Below are 20,773 nucleotides of genomic sequence, written 5' to 3'. Positions count from 1 at the left end.
GAAACAGAGGATAACCCATGATGCATGATTCCAAAGGGTGTAAGAGGAGTGAGATGAGGAGTACAACGTGGGCTTCAGGAAGGGGTACTGAAAGAAAACGAGGGAACTTGGAACATAAGGTAATTTACTGAGCCTGTAGGGTGTGAGTTTTAGTTTGAGGGATTGGAGGGAATAGAACAAATCTGGAACAACTACCAAGGCATGTGATTTAGTGAACAATGGATAAGGAGATTGCTAAGCAGTAATGAAGACTCAAATTATTCTACAAGCATACTTTATACAGAAAAGATGAATATATAATACTTTAGATTCTTCCACAGGAAATGAATTCACTTTTAGCATTTATTTTGCTTTGTTGTTATTGTGTGATTTTATCCTTAAGAGGACAGGATTGAGTAGCAACTGTGCTTCAACTGTAACACAACTAGCAGGGAGATATGATTCTAAATACTGTATTCTTTATGTTATATACTTTTTATCAGGAAGCTTTCAAAATAGCCTGAATAATTTATGATTTGATTTTAATAGTCTGCAACAGTTGGGAAATATGTAAATATTTCTTCTCTTACTTTGTGCAAGTCCAAAAAAGCAAGGGTCAATCAACAAAGACAATATCAAGCAGTAAAAACCTCACATTTGAGGAAAATAAGATATATTCTAGCATCTAACTGGGCCATTTACAGAAGAATAAAGACAATCACTTAAACATTTGTTTCCATGGGCATTTGAGAATAATGCCTCAATAAATAGCTATAGACACTTAGGAGAGGAAGCTTAGATATGATAATATTGCATAATTTAATAGGACACAGAGCTATAGAGCAATTTCACTTTAAAATAGAAAACCCTAAAATAAGATTTCCACTATCCAGAAAACTCAGAGAATGAATTGATCTGGATAGCTGAGGGTTTATAAATTTTAAATACCAAAACTTTTTGTCTTAGTCATTTTTATAGAAATATTTCACAGATATACATTTTGCTGCATACAAAAAGAAAATCTACAGAAAATACATCGTTGCTGATTCACGTAATTATCATTAACATCAAATACTGTGCTGTTCTCTAAATCCAACAAGGTCCTCGGGGCATACTTGAGGTGTGTCTATTTCTTCTTTAAATAGAGCAGAACTACTCTGCATTTAAAGTTCCTTTTCATCTTAAAAAATGTTTTAAATACTATGTTATTTATTCTGATGATATAATCGGCACATGGTTATGAAAGAGTATTGTGAAAAGTTGGAAGAAAGTAAAAAGCACCCATAGTACCGTGATATAGCTACAAGGACTTAATATTTTGATGCACTTCATTCTGATTTTTTCAACTACATACATAACTTTTACTTGACTAAGACCAATTGTGATTAGTTTTGAATCCTACGCTTTTTCCTTGTAAGATGTTATCTGCTTTGATGATTAGTTCATTTCCTCCACTGGAATCAGCATATTAGTGATCACTTTTTATTGCTGTGGGTGGGTCTCGACATACTCACCACCTCAGTATTATTGTGTTGTTTCATATTTACTGGGGGTGAAAAAAACCCAGAAAACCAGGATGGTGATAGAGTAGGAGGATCCTAGGCTTGTCTCGTCCCATGAACACAACTAGATAACTATCAAATCATGCTAAATATCCCAGAAATCAACCTGAAGAAGGACAGAACAAATTCCACAACTAAAGGGAGAGAAGAGGCCACACTGAAGGATTGCAGACATCACTGGGTTTTCTGACAAAAAGAAGAAGGCAGAAACTAACACAAAATGCCAAGATGGAGGAATTTATCTGAGATGAAAGAAAAAGATAAGCCCACAGCCAGAGACCTAAGTGAAACAGATATAAGTAATATGCCTGATGGAGAATTTAAAGCAATGCTCATAAGGATACTCAATGGGCTTGAGAAAAGAATAGAAGACAACAGTGAGACCGTTACCACAGAGATATAAGAAATAAAAAAGAATCCATCAGAGATGAGGAATGCAATAAACAAGATAGGAAACAGGTTTGATGCAATGAACAGTAGGCTGGAAGAAGTAAAGGAATGAATTAGTGACATAGAAGACAGAATAATGGAAATTACGCAGCTGAACAAAAGAGAAAAAATTATGCAACACGAGGACAGACTTAGGGAACTCAGTGACTCCACCAAATGCAAAAAAAAAAAAAAAAGCGAAAAACACAAAAAACATTTGTGTCATAGGAGTCCCAGAATAAGAGACAGAAAGGGGTAGAAAACTTTTTGAAGAAATAATAGCTGAAAACTTCCCTCATCTGGGGAAGGAAACAGACATCTAGATCCAGGAGGCACAGAGAATTCCCATCAAAACCAACAAAAGCAGGCCAACACCAAGATATATTATAATTAAATTTGCAAAATATAGGGATAAAGAGAAAAAAAAATCTTAAAAGGAGAAAGACAAAAGAAGTCTCTAATTTATAGGAGAAGAACCCATAAGGCTAGCTGCAGATATCTCCTCAGAAACTTGGCAAGCCAGATGAAGTGGCATGATTTATTCAAAGTGCTGAATGGGAAAAATATGCAGCCAGGAATACTCTATCCAGCAAGGCTGTCATTTAGAATGGAAGGAGAGATAAAGAGTCTCCCAGACAAACAAAAACTAAAGGAGTTTGTGACCACTAAACCAGCCCTCCAAGAAATATTAAAGGGGACTCCTTAGGTGCAAAGGAGAGACCAAAAGTGACAAAGACAAGAAAGGATCAGAGAAAATCTCCAGAAACAATGACAAAATAAGTAATAAAATGGCAATAAATACATATCTATCAATAATTACTCTGAATATAAATGACTAAACATTCCAATTAAAAGGCATAGGCTGTCAGAATGGGGGGGGGAAGACCCACCTCTATGCTGCTTACAAGAGACTCTTTTTAGACCTAAAGACACCTGCAGATTGAAAATGAGGGATGGATGTGAAAAAAAAGCTGAAATAGCAATACTTACATCAGATAAACTAGACTTAAAAACAAAGACTGTAACAAGAGATGAAGTAGGGCACTATATCATAATAAAGGGGACAATCCAACAAGAAGATCTAACAATTATAACCATTTATGCACCCAACCTGGGAGCACCCAAATACATAAAGCAATAACAAACATAAAGGAACTCATTGATAATAATACAATAGTAGGGGACTTTAACACCCCACTTACATCAATGGACAGATCATCTAAATGGAAAATAAACAAGGATGGGGGCCTGGGTGGTGCAGTGGTTTAAGCATCTGACTCTTGGTTTCAGCTCAGGTTGTGATTTCAAGGTTGTGAGATCAAGCCTCAGGTCAGGCTATGGGACAAACGGATTAAGATTTCTCTCTTCCTCTGCCCCTCCCCCCACTTGCTCTCTCTGTTTCTCTCAAATGAATAAATCTTTAAAAAAGTAAAGGAACAAAGAAACAATAGCTTTGAATATCACACTTGACCAGATAGAATTAACAGATATTTTCAGAACATTCCATCCTAAAATGGCAGAATACACAGGTTTTTCAAGTGCACATGGGACACTTTCCAGAACAGATCACATATGAGGTCACAAAACACCCCTCAACAAATACAAAGAGACTGAAATTATACCATGCACCATTTCTGATCACAATGCTATGAAACCAGAAGTCAACCACAAGAAAAAATGTGGAAAGACCACAAATATATGGAAGTTAAACAACATGCTACTAAACAATGAATAGGTCATTATTAAATGAATAGGTCAACCAGGAAATCACAGAAAAATAAAACAATACATGGAAACAAATGAAATTGAAAACACAATGGTCCAAAATGTTTTGGAAGCAACAAAAGTGGTCCTAAGAGGGAAGTATATAGCCATACAGGCCTACCTCAAGAAGCAAGAAAAATCTCAAATAACCTATCCTTACACATAAAGGAGGTAGAAAAAGAAAAACAAATGAAGCAGGAGAAGGAAAAAATAAAGAGTAGAGCAGTAATAAATGATACAGAAATTTAAAAAACAATAGAGCAGATCAATGAAAGCAGGAGCTGTTTCACACAACACAGCTCATTTTACCAAGTCTAATTTTCAGAGGTTTTTATAATTAATATTCATCCTCTAGACCTCTACACACTTTAAAGGAAACCAACCAAATTTACAGTTCAAGAGCCATTTTTAAGGGTGTTGTAGGTTAAAAACTGTATATATACTAATTCACGGTACATACAAGTGCCCCCTATATTTGAACCATTGTAAAAACCGAGTTATATAACATGATTTTATAACGTCTTAGAAGATTTTTACCTCTTGATAACCATGTGCAACTTCTATTAACACTGAAGACAGATTTATTTGTGCTCACCGGATATATATATGTGTGTGTGTATATATATATATATACATATACATATATATACATATGCCTATATATATACATATATGTATCCTATATGTATCCTATATATCCTATATATATATATGTATATATATAGGCATATGTGTATATATATATATATAGGCATATATATGTGTATATATATATAGGCAATGTTGAATTTGAAGAACAGCACAAAAGTCTGTTTTTTTAAGCCTAAGCTTTACTATCCTTCATGTAGATGCCTCAGCACTCAAACTTGAACTGATCTCTGCACAATACATAATAGTCACCTGATACACACACATAGAAAAAGCAGCTGCTTTATAGGCTTAACCATGCTACATAATGCTGAGGCCAGAACATGATAAATACCGTAGCCAACTGAAATTGCATAAGCAATTTTAGCAAGCACAATGTAAGACATACAGCATCATTCAGTGCCAAGTATTTTCAAAGCAATGGTGAGAGGTGCTAATGGAGGGCATAATGGGTCCCTCTAAAGAGCACCATGGGGTGACTGATTCAGATATAGGTCCTCCCATCCTTTGTTCCTCTGACTATAGCCCTCACTCCATGCTTGTCATTTGAGTGGGGATTTAGTCAGATGAAATTCTCTAGGATTATAGTAGGAATTGTTTTGTTAAAAGCCTGGTCACCAATTGAAAATACTACCTTCTCCTACCCCTTCCTATCTTCCTTTTGAATGACCATCAGTTGTTTCACAAGATAAAATACATTTATATTGTATAAAGTTGTTTACCTGCTAGTTAACCAGGAAATACTATTGAGTTTTTTTACTTTAATTACAAAAATCATAAAATGAGTATGCAATAAAAAAGATTATGTAACAAATACCTATTTTCAAATTGCCTTGGGACTGTTTATGGAGTGGTTTGGCCTAAAGCAATTACTAAAACCAGATCTGAATGCTATTATAAATAGGTATAAGCCTTCCTTACATAACCCATATTTATATTATCAATAAAAGCTGAGACTTAAAGCTTGCAGTAATAGCTTTGTGGAGAAAGCAGGGCACATTTATTATCTGTGATCCTTTCTTTATCTCTCCCTATTACATCTGGGATAACTGTGTAGTACTCAGGTGATATGACTAAATCTTATTAGTGGAGGGGTTTTTCTATTTTAAGCACAAATCTGGCATTTAAAGATCCCAAAGTCAAAAAATTAACATAGAAAATGTCAGGAAATTAAGCAAATTGAAAGATACTGTCAATAGCATGCAGTACTGTCAAAGGACTAATAACCCCAGTTAAATAGTATCAGGAATGGGTAATAGATTTTTGAAAAGTAGATACCAAGGCGAGAGAGACAGTTAATGTCAAAGTGTAAAAGATATTTAAGGCACAATAGCTATTATAATAAGCCATCAGTCCTTTGATTATTATTTTATCCTTTGTATAGTTGACACAGATGGGTACAAATAGCAGTAAAAATCGGAGGTTTTTTAAATTACCAGCTTGCACCAGTGCTAACCATGAAACATAACCAATGCTAGCATAAGTAAGATTCATTTCCAACTTAATGCATTTATATGTTTCAAAATTAGCTTATTTAGGAACACATAAATGACAAACACTGTTAATGATATATAATCTTTTCAAAGCAGGCTTATTTCTTTTTATTTTAAAACTTTATTTTTCCTTCCATGAATGTTTAAGTGGCAGATAGTCAGTAATATAAATTATTCATGTGAATTCTGTTTCAATTAGCCAAAGAAGAGTCATAAACATGAGAAAAAAGAATTTTTAACTTTGTTGGTTTAGAAAGAAAAAGATATATACCATAAGAAAATATTAGTGCCCTTGTTCTTCTGATGCAGAATCCTGACATTATTAAAGGAGTTAGAAGAATAGAACACTTTGGAGTACATATTGAATTTCTCTCTTTAATAATGAAGATGTAGTTCTGTGTAATCTAAAATTAATTTAAAGTTAGTGAAAAGAAGTAATATTCTACTATCTCTGTTTTGTTCTCTCCTATTCAAATTTAACAAGTAGTAGCAGCTTTCAGGAGGACAGCAGGCACGAAAGATTCAAATTAGATGTCAAAGTTGAATAAGTCAAGTTTGCCTTCTTCTATTATTTGAATGGGATTTAACTAATTTGTTCAATAACCTGCTTTTTTTTTTTTTTTGGAAAATTATCGTGCTCGGTTTGGCAGCACATATACTAAAACTGGAATGATACAGAGAAGATTAGCATGGCCCCTGCACAAGGATGACACACAAATTTGTGAAAATTATTTTCTTCTCGATAAAACTTAGAGCTCTGCAGAATAAACTTCAAAAGCTGTGGCCATTTCATAACTAGTGTGATATTCAGATTGAAAACAAATAAGATGACAAGTGGATGGGAAAGGAAAGTGGCAGAATCACATAAAAGAAATATATTGGAGGGAGCGGGTTAAACAAGGCAACTCTCAGCAAAATCCTTTCACTCTCTGCCCCAAATGCAAGTCAAATAAGAGCTTTTCATGTGAAGCAATGGAGACCTATGACAAAGGATCACGAAAAATGTACCAGTGGCTTGTTTTCATTTTAGCTGCATTTTTGACATCTTACGGCCTGTAGAGATAATGTATCACATACACAGGTAACAAATACGTTGTGTGTCATCTCTAAAATCACGTTACTGTGATTATATTCATACAGCCTTTCTTTGGGTTGTTTTCCTAATAGGAAAGACTGATTTGTAATTATTCATTTATATTCTCTTGTCCACTTCCCATTATTCCTACAAGCTGCATAGTCAACCGATGTGAAATAAGTGAACAAAGAAACAATGTGCTTTAGAAAACAGGACTGAAGCATTCATATCATTTAGAAGAGAAAAATCCCAGGAATAAAAGAGCTTGGGTCTACCTTAAAGCAGGAACTTCCCTGCAGAGAGAAACGGGAAGAGACGGAGGCACATAATGCCACTGCAGCTGCAATATTTCTGAAGTAGGACACTCAGAAAAGGGCACAAGCTATTCATGTTTCTAGAAACACTGCATTTAATTCCTCTGCAAAAGATTTAGCAGGTTAGTGGAAAGAAGCAGCACATGGAGGGAAAAAAAAAACATGAAAGAAGAGTTAGCACTGCAAGGAAATTTGCTTCAACTAATATTAGAAAGAAAATATTTCAGGAATGGTTCCCTGTAATAATAATCACATACCCTAAGGCTAGAATAAAAATCATAGCTGATTGGTATAAAAGCAGGTTTGGACACACAGGAAATAAAATTCTGTGATGAATTCTACCCAACTTCTACCCTTTTTACCTTCAACTATGCCAGGACATGTTCCACATGTTCCAGACCCCAGGAAAGAAGCCAAAAGAAGCCATACTTCAAAATTGGGCTTCTTTTCCAATTTTTGTTATTTATCTATTTAAGATTATTTATTTATTTATTTAACAGAGACAGAGAGAGCACAAGCAGGGGGAGCAGCAGGCAGAGGGAGAGGGAGAAGCAGGCTCCCCGCGGAGCCGGATGCGGGCTCCGTGCGGGGGCTCAATCCCAGGACCCCCGGGATCATGACCCGAGCTAAAGGCAGATGCTCGACCGACTGAGCTACCCAGGCACCCGTCCAATTTTTAAAGAAAACTTTGCCATATTTAACTTTTATAGCCAAATCAACCAGGAGAACAAAACATATCTGATGGTCAAGAATGGAAGTTAAGTAGTAGTTTAAACAGTCATGCCTAATGCATAATAAAAAAGCTTCCACATGGCTTGATTAAAAATCATGATCGATAGGGGCGCCTGGAAAGCTCAGTCGGTTAAACATCTGCCTTAGGCTCGGGTCATGATCCCACCATGGTCCTGGGATCAAGCCCCACATTGTGGATCAACGGGGCTCCCTGCAGGGGCTTCCTGCTCTGTGGGGAGTCTGCTTCTCCCTCTTCCTCTGCTCCTCTCTTGTGCTCATGCTCTTTCTCTCAAATAAATAAAATCTTTAAAAAAATCATGATTGATAGAAGATGCTCCTTTCTAAGGGCCACGCTTTCGTTTGGAAAAACAGGTAAAGTGCACACTCCAGAGTCTCACTTTTACTGGAGTTAGCCTCCAAGTTTTAAAAAAAAGTGAATGAGCAGAGCTGCATGTTTTCAAGACATTAGAGAAAAATTAATGTATCAATTAGTTCATAAGACAAGTGCTTTCAAAAAATATTTTGTTTTACATGCCTTAATTATAAAGATTTCTCCTTAGTGTGGAACTTCATTATGACCTATTAGAGTAAAATGTAATACATTATTTGAATGAATTTGGAGAGACAAAATTTTTTTTTAAGTACTAAACTTACTAAAACTACCCTACTTACTGAAATCCCAACCTTTATACTTTTCACTGAATACGTTTATACTTGTCAAACTGTAACTAACTGCCCATTGTGGTCTGAGGAACTTTTATGAAAAGGTATTTTCCCCTTTAATGTTTTCTTTTCAGAGTGTATACATTCTGAGAGCAAAATATCACGTAGTCATTTCACAACTCTCTATACTAATTAATGAAATAATTTTTGTAAGTATACAAAAGGTTCATCTTCTGTTTGATGCTTTACTGAGTACCAGGCGAATGTACAAATTCCAGCAGTGATGACATTATAATCCTAAAAAGTCTGGGAACCAAGAGTCCATCCAGGAACTTTTCTCTGTCCCTTTGAAATATCCTTCATTGACCTCTCCCTGACACCAAGACCTGAACAATTTTACATAAAGTAAGAAAGAATTTATTCATTAAGTATTGTCAGTCTTGTTTGTTTTGCTAAAAGGGATAGAATGCTGAGTCTTAAGACAGACTTCAAATAATGCTGACACAATTATATTCCTCATTTTTTCTGTCACTGTTTCTTCCTCACAATTAATATGTGACTGGGACAATGGCAGTGGGAAACAATGTTGCAAGAGAGATAAAAAGATAAAACACAATTCTGAACCAGCAGAAGGGAAGAGAGGAAAGTGGTGCGCAAAGGGCCCAGGACCACAAAGCATGGTAAATAGGAAAAAAGTTAAGAAACTGGAAGCATAAGGATAATCTATAATGCATAGAATCTGTGTGGACAGCATTCAACTTGACCATAATCCTTTTTCAGTGCTTTGCATCTTCCTCTGCCAGGAAGTTCTAAATGAACCATGTGAAGTGATCAATACTATTTGTGGCAACTGAAAAAAAAATTCAAATGGCAAGATGTGACGTTTTTCTTCCCATTTGTCTTTTCTAATCTAATTCTACCTGAATTCAACATTGAAAACATCCTCTAATAATTTCCTAGAAACTCATTACGTTGTAATTTTATTTCTAAATTTATTTTCTGTATTGGACCATTATCCCAGTCACTAAAGATGGTCATCCTCTTGGTACCTTCATGTTGTGGATTTTTAGGACTATTAACTGAACTTGTTTTAATGTTCTCTGTAAGTACATGAGAGTTCATTTAATTTTGGACCATAAAATGAAAACTTCATATCAGAAAAATTCTTTAAAAAGAACTTTTTCTTTTTAGTTTAAGCATGTTTGATGCCAACTATCTGTTGATGACAATAAAATCCACAATTACGTACAATAAAATCCACAATTATGTATAAAACATAATCATCTTTCATTACCTCTGCTACTTACAGTAGTACTGATATAGGCAACTGAAATGACGTCACAAATATGACTAAAATAAACACTGGATTATCCACAAAGTCATACTGCTTATCCCTCTTGATGTAAACTCCCCTCATAGATTAGCTCCAAATATTTAATCAGTTCATTAATAAGATAGACTTGCACACTTTTGATTAATAGTGATAAGTCTGCTAAAAATATAACAGCCATTATAACTTTCAATAAAGATGAAATCCATACAAAATAGTATAAACTTTCCAAACATGAAAATCACATCCTTGTTTTTGTGTTTTTTCATTTCTTTGTGTCTGGCACATACACTGACTTTCAGAAATCACTGCAGAGTTGTGAATAATGTATGAAATAAAAAAAAATCCTGTTCATTTCCCACAGAGTACTGTATTGCTTGCTATATAGCACATCTATGCAAGACAAACAATAGAACAGACCAATAACCCTAAGCAATCTCAAGCTAAAACCTTCCCAAGTGGAAAGGGAAAATATCACCCTAGATTCTAGAAGTCCCTCTAACAGTTCAAGTCCTTAGAAACTCATACATACTAGATAAAAACCTTCAACTTCAGAAGATCTGTTTTCCTGAGTAAATCTGTGAGAAAGCTGGAAAAGCAATTAATTACTTAACACTTATTCTAAAGAGAGTCACTAACTTCTGTCTATTTCCCGTCTTATAGAGCATAGTTACAAAGACCGATGAGAAGATATGTAGAACTTAAACAGAAGGCTCTGTTTTTCTTGTATTTTCTCTAGTAGTATTTAGGAATTTTGCCCTTTAAGCATTAGGAGTAAAACAAATTGAGATTTGGGTTGAGAATGACAAAAAGGTGGCAGTCAAATGCAAGCACAATGGATGTAAGAATAAGAGTAATGACATATAGTTATATTTTGTTTGTTTTTTATATAAACTCAGAATTTTTCTTTACTTGTCAAACCTAAATATTACTAGTAGAAAGGTCATGTGAAGGTAACATGCATAGGACATCTGAGTTTTCCCATAAAATAAACTCAGCGTTAATGGAATTCCATTTATAGTGATGTAGAATGAAATTTCTATTTCTTTCATCTCCTGAACTTCAAACTTGAGCGATAGCTTCAGATACAATATATTGAAAAGGATTTAATGCAGATTCAAGTTTTTCGATAATTGTGAAGTATTCAACAAGCAGTTATCAAGAGCATGCACTATACTAAGTTATGTGCTAGGTACTAAAAATAAATCATCATCTTTTAATAGTGAAACACAGTTATAAGCCCTGTAGTATTTTAACACTTTGTATCATCTATGTCTTTAAGAGGGTTGACACGGAGCATAACTTTACAAGGTTTCCTGGAATAGGTGAAACGCTATATTAGGTTCAAGGTTTCCTAGCTCATGTTTTTGCAAATGCAATGAATACCAATGAATAATAGAAAAACCTGAATCTCAAAAGAGTACTATGGAGCTTAAGATACCCACTGCCCTTTTCCTTTCTTCCTTTACCTTCTCCTCTTCTCATTTTAATGGACACAAGGAAAAGAACTACCAGGAGTAAGGTTGACATTGTAATACACAAGAGAAGTGTGTGTCCAAAGGTTTCACAAAAATTAAAAGATGGGTAGGGAGTACATTCATTTCCAGGTGAATCTAGCTGCCTTTGCCCACTCGGGCAGCAGATGGAATTTGGCTGGACAGTTTACAAATTCTTATCCCCGTTCAGGAAAATACACAGTAATATACCCCTGAGTCCATATGAGAGAAATAAGTCCATAATCACAACCACCGATTAAAACAACTATTCCCTTTTCATTTTGAAAGCAGCTAGTTTTCCAGAAAATTTAAGGTACTTATTACAGTCTGATGAATACCTTGTCAGTTAATGTAGTTACAAATGCACAGTGTCTGCTCATATTAGAGTGGTCTCATGCACCTGACATATAGGGTCCCAATCATTGTTTCCTGAATTGAGGGTTGTAAATAAGCAGGTGGTTATGTGAGCTTAACTACTAACATTAGCATGTCCGTAAATTTTTGACATGGATTTAAAACTACCAAGAAAAATTTATTGCTGCATAATAATTGCTTGTCCTAACTTACCCCACATTCCAGTATATAAAGGAAGCCTGCTAAATTCATATTCCCATTAAAAAAATCAACTGAAATTGACCTTATCTCCTACTGGCCTGCAGAGATCACCAATGAAGAAATGTGCAGCAGAGCTGATTATATTGTGTAGGAGAAAAGACAAGTAAAAGTGATTGAAATTTCTATAGAGAACATCATCAGTGCTTGCTTAGAACAATTTTGCATATAAATAGAGCATAAGTGGTCTGTGTTCAATTTGTTCTCTAGTTGTCAAAGAATAATCAAAGATAGACCACATAGTAATCTTCTGTTTCCAGCTTCCCTAATGCAAACCTAGATCTTATTAATCAATACATATGACTGTCCCAAAAGGAAAATTTAATTTCCACAAATAAAAAGAAAACAAAACCCCAAAATTATGTAACTAATATAGGTACATGCTTCATCATAAAATTCACATTTAGTGATGAAAAAATGAAGACACTAAATTAAATGGTCTTAAAAATTAACAGTATTTTAGAACTCAATGCAATCTGGCTTCTATGCCTTTCTCACCCCAACCCTGTAAACACACTCCCCTTTCCAATCCTTATTTTATTGATTCTCTTGGCTACATCTGATGCTATTTGGCACTTTCCTCTTTGAAAAATAACACCACAATAGCTTTTTTTCTCCTCACACCTCCATAACCAACCTCTTCATTCTCTTTTTCATGAGCTCCAGCTTCCAAGCTAGTCCCATTAATTGGTGGTTTTCAACTTTTGTGGCACATTAAAATCACCTGAATAACTTTTATTTTATTTTTTTAAATTTTTATTTATTTGACAGAGAGAGACACAGGTAGAGAGGGAACACAAGGAGGGGGAGTGGGAGAGGGAGAAGCAGACTTCCCGCTGAGCGGGGAGCCTGATGTGGGGCTCGATCCCAGGACCCTGGGATCATAACTGGAGACAAAGGCAGACGCTTAACGACTGCACCACCCAGGCGCCCCTCGCCTGAATAACTTTTAAAACATACTATCGTCCAGGCTCTGACTCCGTAGATTTGGATTTAATTGGTTCAGAGAGGAACTGGATGTAGCTATTTCTTAGAAGTCTCTCAAAGTGAGTCCATTGTGTAGCAGGGCTGAGAACCAGTGCCACAAATGTTTGTTCTCTGCAGGATTCTCTTTTGCTCACTGCTCTATTTATTTTCCCCAGATTGTCCTACCTATTCATATTTTTAGCTGTGTCCTGAATGTTGATCAGTTCTCCAAGATTCCTAGTAGTTACCTTGTAGTTATTGCCAAGAGGTAATCAAGGTAACTAACACTACTGAGAACACTAAGTGGCTTGCCTAAGGATTATTTGATTTGCTACTTCCCCACCACCTGCTTTCCTCAACTCAAGAAAATCACACATAAAGTATGACCCACCCACTGCTGACTTTCACCACTTGCACACCAGTTAACTCTAAAGTTGACAAAGATTTTCTGAAGAAGGTCTCATCCTTTTTGTCTCCCTCCCTATGTCTCCCCCAGCTTCTACCCAGTTAACTCAAGAATATCTTTCTTCAACACCCAATCTATTCTCTCTCTGTATGAAGCCACAAATGTCTGTCATTTTAATTTATGAGACTATTCTCTCTGCATTAGATGACTATGAATCAATATTGTACAATAAATGAGAAAGTGCTTTGTTAACTTTGTAAAGCACTAGGCGCGCTGAAGTATTTTAACTATATCAGATAGTATATGCTCAATAAATACAATTGAATTAAGAGGGGAAAAGGCCACATAATTATAAGTGAAACTAGACATATTAATTTATGATTGGCAACTCCATTCAAGACCCTTGTAAGTGTCTAGAGCTTCCTGTCAGAATCTCTAGAAGAGACACAATTTATCTTTTCACTCTTTACTTTTCTTCCTTCAAGCCCCAGCATTTAAGCTACACAAGATATTCATTTTTTAATCCATTAGAACCTTGCTCTTGACCTTCACTGTTCTACTGAAACTGCTTGGGAAAAGGTCAACTGTCACCTGCTAGTTGACAAACCCATTGGTCTATTTTCAGCCAACATTTTACTTAACTTCCTGCAGAGTATGACCCTGCTGACCTTCTCCATTCTGAAATTCTCCCTACCCTCAGTCTTCCAGGTGTCACTTTTTGCTGCTTCTCTTCTTCCCTTTCTAACCATTTTTTCCCCTCAGTGTCCTTTGTTGATTCCTCTATTTGCCTCTTAAATACTGTAATTCCCAAATACTCTATTCTTGGCCTACTTACCACTCACTGGACATATTCTTCCTGGGTGATCCAAAGGTTTCTATAACCCTATATATGCAGATGCCCCCCCGAATCTGTTATTTCCAGCCTCAATCCCTCTTGTGTGTGTGTGTGTGTGTGTGTGTGTGTGTGTGTAGTTATGTAATCTTCTACTTAAAAACCTCTGCTGGTCTCTGTTGCAACAAAGTCTGCATCATTGCCACTGCACCCTTTCCTATTTTCATTGCATGTATTTACCATCTCCTTTATCTGAAATGCTTATTCCTCCTATTCTCCTCTAAGTAAACTACTATTCATCAAAACACAATTCAAAACACAACTCAGATAGCACTTTCATTATGAAAAATGTCTTAAATTCTCTAGGCAGCTAGTTGCTCTTTCAGCATTTTCTACACAGGTATATCATAGCATTTATATTGTGTATATATCTGCCTTCCCCATGAAGCTGTGACTACTTGAAGCTAGCACCCGTGCTTTATCCATTTTTACACCCCAGGGTCCTAGCACTGTTGCCTGGCCCCTAGTATTTGATCAATAAATGTCATTTGGGTGAATGCCATGTCTTTGTTTATTTGCTTGCATTATGTCATATTTTACTAGATTTCAAGTGCATATTATAATATAATAACTCCACTATAGACAAAATGGGGTTAGTTGGCTAGTCCAAGAATCTAACACTTACAAACAGAAGACTGGGGAACCTCATGGGAAATAACTCACCCTAAGGGACAAAGAAGTAAGCAGCCTGGATGAATGACCAGCTTGACCTAGTAATAATAACAAACACAAAACTCCAATAGGACTTGGTCATCAAAAGATGAGGATGATACTGAGTGCTACATGGGATTTGTCATGGGCTTGTCTTTGGACCTCACTATATGGGACCAAATCCTGTAGAGATCAAAGGGGCTCTAACTTAAAACTGAAAGCTATTTCTCTAAAACTGTAAGACTTTGAGGCATAAGTAGTGTTGCTTGGTACACTGGTGAAGTGCCACACTAAAGGAAAAGAGAGGTGTTTCCCCCCACTTTGCCACTGACCACTGTCAAACTCTCGCATCATGAAGGCATGAGAGTGCCCATTGCTATAGCAAACAGCAGGCATGGAAATGCATGGTATTATGGGTGGAGGCAGAAGAACAGTGGTGGGTGGCTGTGTTTGTAAAATGCCCCCTGAGAAATTCCAGGAACCAGGAAAATTGGGGTTTTGTTATTTATGTGAGGTAGAAAGGCCTAGGAAAATGTGGTTTTGGGGTTTTGTTGTAAAGATATTTTCCCTAATACTTAGAGCTTGTTTTTTTTCCCCTTCTTTTTTTTTTTAATCATTGTTTCTTGCCTCATCTGTTCTCACATGGTAAATGAGAGCTTCTCGTTTTTTTTTTTTTAATTTGAATTCTATTAGCCAATTTAATAAATTAAATTTAAATCAATTCAATTAGCCAATTAAATTCAATAACCCACATATAGTATATCATTAGTTTCAGATGTAGAGTTCAATAATTCATCAGTTGTGTATAATACCCAGTGCTCATCACATCACGTGCCCTCCTTAATACCCATCACCCAATTACCCCATCCCCTCCACCTTCCCTCCAGCAACCCTCAGTTTGTTTCCTATACTTAAGAGTCTCTCATGGTTCTTCTCCCTCTCTGATGACTTCCCATTTAGTTTTCCCTCCCTTCCCCTATGATCCTCTGTGCTGTTTCTTACATTTCACATATGAGTGAAACCATATAATAATTGTCTTTCTCTGATTGAGTTATTTCACTCAGCATAATACCCTCAAGTTCCATCTACATAGATGTAAACGATAAGTATTCATCCTTTCTGATGGCTGAGTAATATTCCAGTGTGTGTGTGTGTGTGTGTGTGTGTACACCACATCTTCTTTATCCATTCATCTGTCCATGGACATCTTGGCTCTTTTTATAGTTTAGCTATTGTGGACATTCAGGACTGTAGAGTTTCTAATTTATATTATTATCTTGCTGATTCATAAAACTATAATTGTGTGTCCCGAGTTTCTTGTGTTTTTTCAAATTTAGTTTTCTTGGTTGCCCCATGTAGTTCTACAACCAAATTACATTTATTTTGTTTCCTGGTTTCATTTCTTCCTAATGCTTCTCTTATACATTTTTTTTAAATGTCTGGAACTATATGACAAAATCTAGTAATAGCCAAAATAGCTAAGTTAGATATCTATTGCTCAGAAGACTGTTTATATTTACTTGTAATGGGCAAAGAATGAAGAAGTCAAGTTGGCTGAGAGAGGAGAAGCAAGTTCTAAGTATCTATAGCTATCCAGTAATGAAACAGATTTGGCATTGTGTATTTCTATTTTAAGTGTGGTTTTCACTTCTGCAAGGTTTTCTTCCATGTGTTTCTTTTTCTTCCAAAGCTTACCTTTGATCTTATAATGACAAAGTCAGGAATATTTATGGGTATTTCTTTCCAAAGTGGATTGTAAACGTATGGAACTTATTACCCTGAGAGCTAACAAAGGCTGTCATAAAGAGGGTCCAGAAAGATTCAGCAAAATTCATAGGTGGTAAATTCATACTAGGTTATTAAGGAAAAGTAAGATGTTCCTTTCACCCACCAAACTCTTAGAAAGCATAGTCCATATTCTAGGGATGAACAGGTGAGAGGTGAAGGGGTGGGGAAAGTTACTCAAACTCCTGTGCTGCACAAGCATATGTTTCCTATCTCATTATGACACATATAGAATCACATTACAATTTTATCACATGGCTTACATTCATGTTTTCCCATCCCAAAAGGTATGTGAGCCCCTTGAGGAAAGTGTCCTGATTGGTGGTACATACTCAGTACCTAAACCAGTACATGACACCCAGGAAGCATTCAATAAAACTGTTCAATTGTTGAATGAATACTACCAATCCCTGCAACCTCATAAACTACTCAGTGCTTAGTTCCTGCATTCTGGCTCCCAGTTCCATCCAAATATTGAAAAGATGCTCTTAAAAAGTTGATAGAAAACTCCCAAATGGCAAATCATTGTTCTTCATCCTTTTTGATTCTACCATAGCATATGTCATTGTTGAAAATGCCCACCTTTTCTGCCTTCTTAATACTTCCCTCTTCCTTTGCTCCTAGAACAATGTTTTGATTCTCCTCCCACCTGCCCGACTACTCCTTGTCTATCTTCTTTGCTAGTTTTAGTTTCAGACCCTAAGTGAAGGCATTTTCAAAGTTCTGTTTTTGGATCTCTTTTATCTGAATAATCACTCTAATAATCCCTTCCATTTCCCTATTATAACCAGAAATCTCACAAACTCAACCATCTTGTGATGACATCTACACCTATACTTTCAAGAAACGTCTGGACATCTTGACCTCAATGCTCTGCTGCCACTTTCAGTTTTACCTTCCCAAAGCTTACTTTATCTTCCATCACCACTCCTTTTCCTGATCTTAATAGCTTTCTCTCATAACCCACTGTCCTTCTAGCTAATCAAATTCAAAACCCCAGGATTATCTTTGACGCCTGGCTACTCCTCCTCTTCACCTAAATTATCTCCTTTGACTAAGAATATGACAGTAGAATCCTGATTCATCATTCACATTCCTGTAGATTAAATGTCTTCATATATAGCTTTGAGCATATATTGCTTAAAAACCTTCAATATATCCCCATTGCTTAAAGAATTATATGCTACCACCTTAGTATCTTATTCAAGCACTCTATGATGTGATACCAACCTATTTTTTTTTAAATTTTATTTAAGTTCAATTTAGTTAACATATAGTGTATTATTAGTTTCAGGAGTAGAATTTAGTGATTCATCAGTTGCATATAACACCCAGTGCTCATCAACCTACTTTTCCAGAATTACCTCCATACTTCTACACTTTATATAGCCTATTTTCTTACTAGGTGGACTATTTGCCATGCTCCCAAAATGCTTTGCACTTTCTTACTTCTGTATTTTTCTTAATGACATTTCATTTGCCCACTATCCCTGCCTCTAATTCCAACTGCTGAAATCCATAGTCATCCTTCAAAACCTTTTCTTCCATGACTCTTTTTCTGATATATCCAATAAAACATGGTATTTCCTTCCTCTGAGCTCACAAAGTATATTATTAATAGCTCTTGCATAATACCTATTATTTTCTGCCTTATTCTGTAATCTTTCTGTACTGTTTATCTTTCCCACAAGACACAAGGGTCTTATAACTAAGAAAATCATAATTATTTCTGCATTTTCTTTCATGTGTAGCATAGTACCTTTCACAGAACAGATGTACAATAAATTAATGAATGTTTAGGGGCTCATTTCCTAATCTCTGAGTTTGGTATTAGCAAAGCTTGTAATCTGGGTTGATATTCAGCCAGTATTAGTATTAGTACCACCATAGTGGCTACTTACTGCCTGTGTACATTCTGACTGGTTGAAGCCTATGCTATACTAGTTATCAATATTTTTTTCAATAGCACTCCTTATATAATAGCCTCCCTTGAAATATCTTTTGGGACCCTTAGCTGAAACAACACTCCCAGTATTTGGGCTACAGGCACTATTGGGAGCCCTGAGTTGACTAATTTGGTAAATCCTGGGAAGGGGACATAGACTCAGTGTGAAAGTTTTATAATTTAGGCAACTAATCATACTATGTACTAAAATTTTGATTTTCTAATGAAGAATATAAATCACCACCTCATTTTGTTTAAATATGGAATTGAAAACACTGCAATTAAAAGCACAATTGTAGAGCTCTGTATTTTACATACCATAATTTCCATCTGTAAGTGATAATAATGGAGATGGCAAGCAGAGTAGTACATCTTTGCTGTTTGTGGAATCACTCCGATTTCAGATTTCTTGGCTATTTCCTCTTATTTTACTTTACTTGATAAAAATAGCCTTCTTTATAATTTGATTTTTCTGCTTCTATCTCATCATGTTGAAGTGGAGGTTATTGGAAAGAAGCAAGGATGCTGGTGTTGAACAGGGAAAGTATAACAATATAAAGTCAATAAGGCATTGAAAAAGAACCAAATAAGGTACCTAGGAAAGTGAAAACAAAAGGAGGCCAGCAAAAAAAAGATGATCTAGTTAGAAAAGTCAGAAACAAGGAAGAAATCTAGGAAAATCCTCAGTTCTGTTACTTCTAGAAAGAGGCAAGCAAATAGGAGAGTTTTTGGCAGACTTTTCAACTCTATGCCTGCCTCTCCCTCTTCCTCGCTGGAACTCTGATGCTCAGGATGCTTTACCAATCATCACACCGTCTGCTTCTAGTTTCTTTTTACTGCATCGGCTGGTATGTTTGGCCCTGTGTGTTCATGGAGGTACTCTAGCTATAAACCAAAGGAGGTCCTAATTTAGATTACTTGGAATCAGTACTATAAAATTATGCAGTTTGTCAATCTATTCTTTTTTTTTTTATTTAAGATTTTATTTATTTATTTGACAGAGAGAGAGGTAGTGAGAGAGGGAACACAAGCAGGGGGAGTGGGAGAGGGAGAAGCAGGCTTCCCGCTGAGCAGGGAGCCCGATGCGGGGCTCGATCCCAGAACATGGAGATCATGACCTGAGCCGAAGGCAGATGCTTAACAACCAAGCCACCCAGGCGCCCCTGTCAATCTATTCTTGGTGTTTCACAGTTGATGACACTATAGTCACCAGAGTACCAAACTCAGAGCAACCCCATTAAATGATCTCTCTCTTCCTCAGTACAATCTTTCTAGAGTCAGTATGAGATGTGAGCCTAATCAGACATGGGCCTTAGCAAATGTATTTTAAAAATAAACAGCCTAGAAAGATGATGGCAGTTCTTTTATAGTACCGAATAACATGCTTATACTTATCAGTTGCTTAACAGAGAACTGAATTGATAGAAAAATTATTTCAGTTTGCTTTTCACTGTTAATATTCTGATAGTTCAAGAAAAAACAGTGAAGGCTTCTATTTTCCTCAGGAGGTGGAAGGGGTCTCTGATAGCATGGTAAAACATTCTTATTTTACAGATAAAGACTGAGGGTAGATGAAATGGCTGCTTCATAGTTACAGATCAGTAGTGCTCCTAACATTCTGCTATGTAGCACAACCTTAAAAAATTAATACGAACATACAAATAGAGATTTTACTCCTCTTTCCTCCAGTCTTCTACTCTTTTTGTAGGCCATCTCCAGTGTCTTCATATCCATCCAAATTCACCCAAATGTAAAAAAGATGAATATAACTTATATTGTCTTCTGCCATGAATTTCATCCTTGCCAAAATCTTTCCTGGACAACTGTACTGGGCTCCATTTCTTTCACTGGTTAGTCAGAGTACGATGGTTTTAAGAGCTACCACTTTCTATTCTAATGATATATGTTAGTTTAAATTAAGTAGAATTTACATATTTACTACTAATTTTCCTTTTTTCATTTACTTCTCCATATAGCTCCATAGCTCATGAATAGGACTTTTAAAATCAATACACCTAATTTCTTCTTCTT

The 20,773-nt window shown here is 35.9% G+C and overlaps 1 protein-coding gene and 1 non-coding gene across 8 annotated transcripts in view; one reads left to right on the top strand and one right to left on the bottom strand.

The window, feature by feature from the left end:
* The window catches only part of DIAPH2 (diaphanous related formin 2), a 992,113-nt gene that overhangs the window by 137,966 nt on the left and 833,374 nt on the right, over positions 1–20,773 (bottom strand). The window contains exon 28 of one of the 7 annotated variants that reach the window (XM_057313012.1): positions 9,651–19,267. The exons of the other annotated variants lie outside the window; for them this stretch is intronic. Within the exon in view, the coding sequence (XP_057168995.1) occupies positions 19,221–19,267 (47 nt within the window). The 3' untranslated portion in view covers positions 9,651–19,220. Of the gene's footprint in view, positions 1–9,650; positions 19,268–20,773 lie in introns of those variants that run through there. 7 annotated transcript variants of the gene reach the window in all.
* Positions 6,510–6,616, top strand: LOC113244355 (U6 spliceosomal RNA). The gene has a single exon (XR_003312367.1). It is a non-coding gene; the product is annotated as a U6 spliceosomal RNA (small nuclear RNA).

This window comes from Ursus arctos, chromosome X, assembly GCF_023065955.2.
Source record: "Ursus arctos isolate Adak ecotype North America chromosome X, UrsArc2.0, whole genome shotgun sequence".
NCBI lineage: Eukaryota > Metazoa > Chordata > Mammalia > Carnivora > Ursidae > Ursus > Ursus arctos.
This window is presented reverse-complemented; position numbering and strand designations above follow the sequence as displayed.